Source organism: Salvia miltiorrhiza, chromosome 7, assembly GCF_028751815.1.
Source record: "Salvia miltiorrhiza cultivar Shanhuang (shh) chromosome 7, IMPLAD_Smil_shh, whole genome shotgun sequence".
Classification (NCBI taxonomy): Eukaryota; Viridiplantae; Streptophyta; class Magnoliopsida; order Lamiales; family Lamiaceae; genus Salvia; species Salvia miltiorrhiza.
Window position 1 is genome coordinate 57984784 of NC_080393.1, and position 11044 is coordinate 57995827.

The 11044-nt window shown below is 38.8% G+C and overlaps 1 protein-coding gene across 1 annotated transcript; it reads left to right on the forward strand.

The window, feature by feature from the left end:
• The first annotated feature begins 1732 nt into the window (after positions 1-1732).
• On the forward strand, positions 1733-4441 carry LOC130994498 (late blight resistance protein R1-A-like). Its single transcript, XM_057919542.1, has one exon. It carries the CDS (start codon positions 1733-1735, stop codon positions 4439-4441), a length of 2709 nt encoding a protein of 902 aa, XP_057775525.1.
• The last annotated feature ends 6603 nt before the right edge of the window (positions 4442-11044 follow it).

The window sequence follows — 11044 nt, forward strand, 5'->3', positions numbered from 1 at the left end:
AAAATTCGAGTTCTCGATGAAGTTTGACGATGAGACCTTTTTCTTCTTGTTTGAATTCCCATCTTTTCACACCAGTTTTCAGAACCTCAGGTAATTTATCCGACGAAACCCTAATCTTCATCGGTGTCAAGAAATTGAACGGCACCACGACCTCCTCCTCTTCCACCTCCTAATCCTCCACCAGCTCCAAAACCTCCACCAACACAGAGAGAAACTATAAAATTAGAAAGAAACGCAGAGAGAGATCTGTCGAGAGAGAGAGAGATCGAGAGAGATCTGTCGAATTGAGAGAGAGATCTGCCTGAATCTGGATGGCCGGCGAATCTGGCTTCTCTTCGCCGAACATAACTCAGATGAAACTTGAGGAGATCGACTTGTCTCCTGCAAAACTGTGCGACGCTGCTACTGTGCGTCGCGGTGGTGGTGGCTATGCGACCCTGCCGTTCAGCCACGGACGGAGATAGATAAGGGTAGGGGTGAGGGCGACTACTGGATTTGGGGGAGCTAAGGCTCAGGCGTCGAAGCTCGAGCAGAGAGAAAAAATTGTTGAGGGCGGCGGTTGTAGCAGGAGCTGTGGTCGCCGGAGGAGATGCTCATAATTAGTATATAAATTTCAAAATCCTGCAAATAAATATTTATTCAGTAACGTGACAACAATAAATAATTTAAAGCTATTGCATTATAGGACTAAGCATTGGAGATGCCAAAGGAGGTAAGACTTACCTTGTCGTTTACACTTGCGCCTTTAAGCCTCTGTGTGTAGATAAAACGTCCAGGGAAGACGATGTATTGCCTAGATCCAACCTAAGCAAGTAAAAGGCCAAAAGAAAAAGTTCTAAGTCGACTATTCAAACATGTTCATCTATTGGATTGCTTTTCAACTTCTCAACACATTTGAGCTTCTCAATAAAATCTAACCCTATAAATATATACGGAATTAGAGTGAACTTCTTCCATAGATAATTCTATTATATCCCTTAATTTACTCAATGTCATTCTCTTTAAAAAGAAAAAAAAATCAAAATTAATTGAAAAATCGTGAGGGTGATAATTGTTAATCTATACTAACAATTTTATATTTTAGGGGTAAAATAGGCAATCCACAAGTTGTCCCTTAGATTGTCATTCGCCCTTTTTCTATTAGTAAGTATAGATAGATTAGTATAGATTTAATTTATTTCTGCTAGATTATCAAAATATCTTAATCTTTCCATTATACATCCATGCAAGGACTGCTTCGCACCTGCTTGGAAACTTGTATGACAGCGTACAACCTCATCATCATAAACTAATTCAATCATCGATAATCATTTTTCATCGATACCAGCAATAAGTTTAATTAGCAGGAAACATGTAATTAATTGAATTATTGACAGTGTTTATATTTTAAGAGCGACGTGCTTATTCAGACAACTGCAGCATATTTAAATGAATTTCATTATAATGTGTGGATCCAATTAGTTTTTTCCAGTTGACTTAACTTCTATAATTATAAAAAAACCACGTTAGGTGCATAAAGAAGTTTGAATCTAACAACTGCAGCTTATTTTATTGATTTCAATAATGTTGCACATGACTTAACTTCTTCATCTGTATCTGCTATAAAAAGTTTCAAATCTCAATTGTGGAATCATAATACCAGATTGGTTGCCTTCTTTCACCTCTCAAATATTACCTCATATATTTTCATTCACACTTCCCATAAATATATACATTATACAAAGATTTAATCATGGCGGCTTATGGAGCTCTGGTTTCTCTTATGCATATCATAGATCGGATTGAAAATCATCCTTCGCCTCCAATTTCTATCGACAGACAACAAGTTGAATCTCTCACTGAAAATGTTACCTTCTTGCAGGATTTTCTTGATGGTTATATTTCCCCAGTTGTGGATGACCATGAGGCGGATCCATTGGAGCGTCGCATTGCTGATGCAGTTTTTGCAGCTGAGGATGTCATCGAATCCCAAATTGTGCTTCAAATTGATAACCAATCCACAATTATTGGGAAGATTGCTCAAGCGATAGAAGAAATAAATTTCTATCACGATCTACAACAAGTGATAGAAGAAATGGATTTGATCAAGAGGGAAGCCATGGAGATAGCAACCGCAGCTGATCAACTGCAGAGAAAGGTCTCCTCAACTCATGGTGGCTCCTCTTCCACTGTGAAGGAAAGCATAATGGTGGGCTTCGACGAGGTGTTACTTCAAGTGCTGGATGAGCTCACTGGAGTTCAACGCAGTCGCCAAATCATCCCAATTATGGGGATGGGCGGCATTGGTAAGACCACTCTTGCCCGACATGTATTTCAGCATGCGGTTGTTAAAAAACATTTTCATATTTGTGCTTGGATTACAATTTCTCAAACTTATAATGTTAGAGAAACACTTAGAGAAGTTTTTTCTCAAGCAAGTGGGGATTCGGGTCGTGATTTGAGTGAGGGAGAATTGGGATTAAAACTATACCAGTATTTATGGTTTAGAAGGTATCTCATAATTTTGGATAATATGTGGAGCATAGAGGTGTGGGAAAAGATCAGGTCTTCCTTTCCTGATTGCAATAATGGGAGTCGAATAATTGTAACAACTAGGCTGTCAAACTTCACTTCGCAGTTGGGTGAGTCTTATGGTGTTGGTATGAAATTTCTAGATGAGGGTAATAGTTGGGATTTGTTCACCAAGACTGTGTTTGGGGGAGAAAGTTTTCCTCATGAGTTGGAGGATATTGGAAAGAATATTGTAGCAAATTGTAAAGGTCTTCCTTTATCAATTGCTACAATTGGAGGTCTTTTGGCAAAATCTGAGCGCACTAGAGAATATTGGGTGCATATAGAGCAAAATTTAAATTCAATTGTCATTACGAATAATGATGAATTTTGCTTGAAAATATTGCGAATGAGCTATACCTATCTGCCCAACTATTTGAAGCCATGTTTTTTGTATCTGGGAGTTTTTGAGGAAGATCGTAGAATTCGTGTCTCAATGCTGGAGAAGCTATGGGTTTCTGAAGGATTTTTAAAACCCATGAGTGGAAAATGTTTGGAAACAATAGCAGAAGAGTACTTGAAGGAGTTGGTAGATAGAAATCTGATAATAGTTGATGAGTTGGGATTTAGGGGGAATGTGAAGTTTTGTAAGATTCATGATTTGTTGAGGGACGTGTGCTTGAAAGAAGTTAAAAAGGAGAGATTTTATCATATCATAGAAAAGTCTCCTGTAGTCATATATAACCAACGTCGTGGGGTTGTTTTTAAAAAAAATGCTGGAAGTTGGGTAATAAGTGAAGTCTCGAGATCTTTGTCACATGCTCGTTCTATAATATGTGATGACGAGGGGAAAAACTTTGAAAGGCCTCACAATTTTAGATTGTTGAGAACATTCAAAGCATATGATAGAGATACTTTAAATCGATATGGAGATGATGGTGATCATTTCCTAGGCGATGTTTTTCAATTGGTGAACGCACGGCACCTTGCTGTTAGACTTTATTGGGAGTCCGAATTCCCGTCTTCGATCAATTTGCTTTGGAATCTATATACGTTAATAGTTGCTTTTGCTTTGGTTCCATTGGCATTGCATCCGCATAATCTTATTGCACCGATTGAGATTTGGAAATTGCATCAACTTAGGCATCTCGAGTGTATGGGAACAGGATTGATTCTACCAGATCCTCCGAGTGAGATGGTTATCATGGAGAATCTACAGACGCTCAAGGGAGTAAGGAATTTTTATTTGAATGAGGAGGTGGTTAAAAGAATTCCCAATCTCAAGAAATTGCATCTAATTTACCATGTGGAAGATGTGGAGGGCTTGAGTGAATTGAAAGAAATGGAGAGAGCAAACTGTTTGAGGTATCTTGAGTATCTGAGTAAATTGGAAAACTTGTACTGCAGAATCGGTTATAGAAGTGATGGTAAGTATTTGCAGAGGATTAGTTTCCCACACTCCCTCAAGAAGTTGAACTTATCTCTCAATTATGATACGGAGTTGGAAGAGATATTGGAAAAGTTAGGGTGGTTGCCCCTTCTTCACAAGTTAGTATTACATCGTGGTACCTTCAAAACAGGCAAGTGGGACACTATTGAGGGCCAATTCCAGAGCCTCAAGCTACTACAGTTGGGCTGGTGTTACAGTCTAAAAAAATGGACGATGGCAAAGAGCTTCCACTTTCCAGTTCTCCAGGAGCTTCGTCTTCGAGATATGATAGGATTGGAGGAGATCCCTTCAGAAGTTGGATACATACCAACGCTGAAATCAATTACTTTGGAATATTGCAGTGAATTAGTGGTAGAGTCAGCTAAAAAGATAGCAGAAGAACAAGAGGATTTCCAAGGAAACCAACTAGACCTTCATGTTCGAGTTGTGGTTTCAAAACGACGACACAAAAGACTGCGGAGCTTGGCAAGTCCCAACTTTGAAGTTACAGTGAGAGGTTAATTATTAGAATCATCCAAGATTGTTAGTTACAAGTTCAGACTTTTTGGTTTGTAAGCTTGTAAAAATTTGAGCTTTTGTTGCTTATTACTGTAAGCTCCACTTACAAGTTCAGACTTTTTAGTTTGTAAGCTTAAATAACTAAAACTTTCTTAGATCATCCATTGTTGTTGCTGCTGCTCATTTCTGACCACAAACAATGACACATTCGGAAACGTAAATGCTTTATCAAATGATGTTTTCTAATTCTTGTTTCTTTACTGTGAGTAATATATATACACTCACTTTGTTCCACTAAGTATGACTTCCTATTTTTAGGCACAATTACTAAGATAAAGAGTGATTAAAGTATAAAACTGATGGATAATAGTGGAGCCCACAACTTTTTTGTAAAAAAAAGTAGTTTTCGGTTTTGGAATGTGCCATTATTAGAGTGATGCTAAATAGCCATATTGTGGCCATCCACAATTCACTTAAATTGAAAGAAAAAAAAATTATTTAACTTATTTTTTAAAATAAAAATAAGATTTAGTTATTTTATTTTATTTTAACTTATAAATTTTTTGTAATTTTTTATTTTTATTAAAAAATAAATTAAAAATAAAATTTGCAAAAAAATTTATAGAAAAATAACTAGAATGTAGAGAATACAATAAAATAACTAAATCTTATTTTTATTTTAAAAAATAAATTAAATAAATTTAAATTTTCCCTATTAAACTAAATTGTGGGTGGCCACAATGTGGCTACATAGTTTTATGGGTTAAGGTGCAGATAGGCACCTGTAGTATAGGCCCTTATAGCGTATTGTGTGTGCAAATAGGCCCTTATAGTCCGAAAAATCATACATTTAAACCCTTCTGACCTAACGCCGTCCAACTCCGTTAGTCAAACTTTTTTTTCTTTTTTTAAAATTCAAATCCCTTTGAACATTTTTTTAAAAACTTAAAAAATGGCCACGATTACCATTTTACCCTTTGAACATTACCCCTTTAAAAATTCGCGCATTTCACAACCAGTTGAATTCACAACCAGGATTTTTTGGTTGTAAATTCACAATCAGTCGAATTCACAACCAGAATTTTTTGGTTGTAAATTTACAACCAATCGAATTTACAACCAAAATTTAATTCACAACAAGATTTTTTTGTTGTGAATTCACACAACCAGTCGAATTCACAACCATAATTTCATTCACAACTAGAATTGTTTGATTGTGAATTCACAACCAGAATTGATTTTGGTTGTGAATTTGAGTTTTTAAAGTTTAAATTCACAACTAAAATTAGAATTTATTTTGATTGTGAATTCGAGTTTTAGTTGTGAATTCATAGATTTGGTTGTGAATTCATCGAGCTGGTTGTGAATTTAAAGATATGAATGCGAATTCATGAACAAAATTTATAGATCTGGTAAAGTCAACAACCAGATTTATTTTAGTTTCTTCATTCTTCATATCACAATAAAATTCGAGTTCTCGATGAAGTTTGGCGATGAGATCTTTTTCTTCTTGTTTGAATTCCCATCTTTTCACACCAGGTTTCAGAACCTCAGGTAATTTATCCGACGAAACCCTAATCTTCATCGGTGTCAAGAAATTGAACAACACCACAACCTCCTCTTCTTCCACCTCTTAATCCTCCACCAGCTCCAAAACCTCCACCAACACAGAGAGAAACTAGAAAATTAGAAAGAAACGCAGAGAGAGATCTGTCGAGAGAGAGAAAGATTTGTCGAATTGAGAGAGACATCTTCCTGAATCTGGATGGCCGGCGAATCTGGATTCTCTTCGCCGGACATAACAGATGAAACTTGAGGAGATCGACTTGTCTCCTGCAAAACTGTGTGACGCTGCTACTGTGCGTCGCGGTGTGGCTATGCGACCCTGTCGCTGTCGTTCAGCCACGGACGGAGAGAGATAAGGGTAGGGGTGAGGGCGACTGGATTTGGGGGAGCTAAGGCTCAGGTGCCGAAGCTCGAGCAAAGAGGGAAAATTGTTGAGGGCGGCGGTTGAAGCAGGAGCTGTTGTAGTGACCCGCTCTTTTTATTATATTTAAATCCAGTAATGCGATAATTAGTTATCGTTGCATCTCCCAGTAAATGAAACCCAGTTATTATCTGTGATATAAATTGAGCTTATGATCCTGAATTATATATTATTGGAGGCCGAGTTATTGGTTTATCAGTATGCTTTTAATTTCGCGTGAGTAAGACCGCGACGTGAATTATTGAGGCTATCAATAATTATTGTTTCAAGCAATAACTGACTTAGCGAAGTCATGTCTTTTATTAATCGAGATCGAGTTTTATCTATTCACATTGTTACTCAAGTCGTGGATTATTTCTGACTTATGAAGTTAATTAAATCTGCGGATTTAATTTAGAACAACAAACGAATTAAATCTACTGATTTAATTTAGTCTTCGGCAAGATGAAGAATCAAATGGCGAGCAGATATAGAATACGATGTTTAGAATTTGAAACCAGTATTTTATTTTACAACCGGGGGTTCAACTCGGCTATTTCCTATCTCCACAAGAGGATACTCCGACTTACAAAGAAAGAAAAGAGAAAGAAAAGTCAAAAAGGGGGAGGGAAATGTGTGCTGCAGTGAGAACAAACTCTGCACTCCCTCTTCCCCTGCAGAAGAAGCCGACCACCATCTCTGCACCCCATCTTTTCAACCCTCGACAAAGAGGACTTTCAGCCACCCTATCTCTGCTCATCTTACTAGCATACTCAAGTATGCAGCAACCAATTTCCTCTTTTAGTATCAACTCCCACCAGCAAAACAATACTCACTAACATCTCATTTTTTCACCCAAAAGTATCGAAGAGACCGCCCAGCTTGTGTCTGCCAAAGTCTCAAGGTAAAACCTGCTGTAATGCTCCATCTTCTTCCATTTATCTACCTGAAATTATTGAGACAACAACATCAATTTCTTTCATTTCCAGTTCATTCAACACACCATAACCGAAAAGCAAGAGAATCACTCATTCACTCCTTGCCAGAAACTTTAAGGTAAAAGTTAGCTTTGATTCATCATCTCCTACCAATTGCAACTTACATTTATTGAAAGGAACAAGTTCGATCTTTTCAGTACAGTTATTCCAGTTCCTCTAATACCTCAACAGCAACCAATCAATTTGAACATATTCAAGGTGTTTCACTATCCCAAGTATTCAATCCAGTTCGCATTCATTTCAAAGCATGACTAGTCTCGATTGATAAATGACCATAAGCATGTTAAACTTAGCAAAGTTACATGTTCTCTAAGGGATAACATCAGTAGACTTAAGGACTAATAGAAAATAGAGGGAGACGAGAACACAGCTTTTAGAGAGGGCGGGGCTGCTACCCTGTTCGTTCAGACCGACATACGTCCAGTGGGCGGCAACTCGCGGGGACAGAAGCATCGTCGGCGTCGAGCGGTGAAAGGCAGACGACTCCCGACTTCACGACGACCCTCGCCGATTCTGGACCAGCAGCAACGTGGCTGAACCGAGAAGGGACGACGCCGGGGTTAGACACGGAGACAGCCGACGCCGGACGGAGCTGGCGGAAGCTGAACGGCCGGGGAAGGAAAGGCCGATCGGATTTTGGGGGGAAAAACCCGGTTTGAAACTTCAGGGGAGAATTAGGGCTTTGCTTCCCCTTCGTGGTAGAGACGAGGAGTGAGGCAGGCACGACCGGCGCCGACTGATTTGCCAGATTCCGGAGCCGCGGCGGCGGACTCCTCGGCTGAGGGCGGTGCGAGAAAGAGAGAAGTAAGGAGGCATACCGGTGCCAAGGTCCGGAGCAGCGGCCGCTCGATGGAGGCAGCAGACGCCGACCGGAGCAGGAGGCGGCGAGATTTCCGGACGGAAGTGGCCGAGCGGTCCTCGGCGAGAAAAGAAGAAACCGAGCATCTGGCTTGAGAGAGAGAGAGAGAGAATCGTTTGAGAGGGGAGGAGGAAGCTTGGGCTTCCTCTTTTATTTGGATTGGGCTCCTTTTCCTTATTTTTCCTTTGGTCCGAAAGTTGGGCCTTCTTTTTATGTGGGCTGCAGATTTTAAGTGTTTTGGGCTTGGGCTATTTCTTTTAATTTGGGCGATTTTTTTATTGAGTAGAATGGGCTGGATGATTATTTCAGTTGGGCTTTTCATTATTCCTTTCATGCCCACTTTCATTTAATTAAGGGTGATTCTATTCATAACCCTCATTTTACTCTTTACAGCCCCTCTTTAAAATATTAATAATAATCAATTAAAAATTTATTATTTTACCCAACGTTGTATAGCCTCCAAATTATATTAAATTTTAAATTTAACAATAGCCTCCCCCGGTGTCATTAACAAAGACACACTGCTAACACACAAAACTCCATCAACTTCAGCTTTCATGAGTGAGAGAGAGAGAGAGACATAGACACAGAGAGATTGATGCTTACCGGTGTGCCCAAGAGACCCACGAGAGAGAGAGAGAGACAGACAGACAAATAGACATAAAACTCGACTAGATCAACGAGCCCAAGAGACCCACGGACAAGCCCTTCCATCTCCCACTTCAGGACGTGTACAAGATTGGCGGTATTGGTACTATGCCTGTGGGCCGTGTGGAGACTGATGTACAACGAATTATCTCTATTCTGATACAACAACTCAAGCCCTTTACTCCCTACAAAGCAACTGAATTACTTCGCATGCAAATAAGAAAATTGGTTTAAGAAGAAAGAAGAAAACTTTGACTTAGAGATGATTGATTTAAAATCCACAAAAATCAAACTATGCTTCAAAAAAACAAAAAATCCCCAGCTACCCTTATTCAGCCCGTACATGAATTTGAAAATTACAGAGATGCATCCAAAATTAATTCAAGAAAATGCTGAGACGAAAAGATTAACCCATAAAGAACGATTAATGCATGTGAATTCTGCATCAGAAAGGTGAGATATGCGAATCAACAAATACTAAAAACAACATTCAGGAACAAAAATAGTGGCGATAGATCAGAAGAAAATTCATTTATAGCTTTCCAATTGAATAGATAAGGAAACGAGAGAGAACTTACAAGAGAATAATCGCATATCAAAGCATCCAACGAGAAAAAGATGAACAAAAATGGAAAGATCAGCAGATTTATGGTCGTGGAGATGTTCTCCAAGTACCCGGCGCTCGGTCGCTTCGCCGTTCGCGATATGCGGCAGACTGTTGTTGTTGGCGTTATCAAGAGCGTGGAGAAGAAAGACTCATCCGGTGCTAAGGTGACCAAGGCTGTTGCGAAGAAGGGCTCTAAATGAAGCCTTGGGCAATTCTCTTTACATTACCTAAGCTCACATTTTGAGACGGTTTTCTGAATTTAGTTTGCTTTGCCCACTTTCTCTTGCCCCTGTTTTTCAAGGATAGTAGAGTTAGAACTAGTTTTGAGGATCAGTTGGTCGGCGACGCCATCGCTGGCGACGGAGGGGCTTTGAGGCGGTGGCAAATGGGGGCTACGAACTAATATAGTAAATAGTAAAAAAAAAAAATCAATATAATTTGAGGCTATACAACATAGGGTAAAATAGTAAATTTTTAATTAATTATTATTAATACTTTAAAGAGGAGGCTGTGAAGAGTAAAATGTGGGCTATGAATAGAATCACCCTTTAATTAATTATTAGGCTGCCTTATGTTGAGCCTTTTAATTATTTGAACTTATATTATTAATTCCGTTCATATTTATTAAGCCCGATTAATTCTTACGAGATCATATGTCGAATGTTCAGTTTAACTGCCCTTTTAATCGGCTATATCGAGCGAGATTTATGTATTTGGTGGGTTAGAACACCTAAGATGGCAGATTAATTTTAGTTAATTATCCGGCTTCATGAGACGAGACTTAGTTTTTGTTTAAATCCGATAGCCTGGATTAACAGTAGAATTTCTCCGATTATTATCTCAGAATAATAGTTCATGCATACGAGATTCATGCATAGTTAAAGCACGCATTCTCATTTAATTGAGAATTTTTCCCTCGATTTAAAGTCTTACGTTATTTTCTGGGATTAAAGGTCAAGCGCAAGAATAAGAGCTAGTCAAGGAGTCACTAATCTGTAGCAAAGCTTTGCTATCAGGTGGGCATTACTTTCATACATATCAAATGAGTTTCATATTACAGTTGAACAAGTTGTTTCATGACAAAATCTTTGAATGTAAGTTATTTCAAGTATTGTTTTGCCATAAAATGTTTCCATTCCAGTATGATATCTATCTGATGTGGCTTTTATCATGTAATCGAATTCGGGTCTTGAGCAGTTGATAGCTATCCTGCCTTGATTAGTGTACACGAGGGACCGTGAGTCATCTAGCGGGTTGGCCGGTCCGGTGTTCGTTGAGAGGTGGCCACCTCTCCGGCACGCAGCTTCAGATATGATAGATTATGAGAACTTAGACTGCAGTCGAACTTTAAGAATCACAAATGAATTTAGTAAGCTTGGGCCTTTTAGCTAAAACCCCTTGCTGTACTGTTTATGATGGCTTGACAATTTACAGTTTAACGAAGCATCTTATGATTATACTTAGGCATACGTGCCCACTGAGTACCTTTTTGTACTCAGCCCTGCATATATTTCTAAATGTGCAGGTT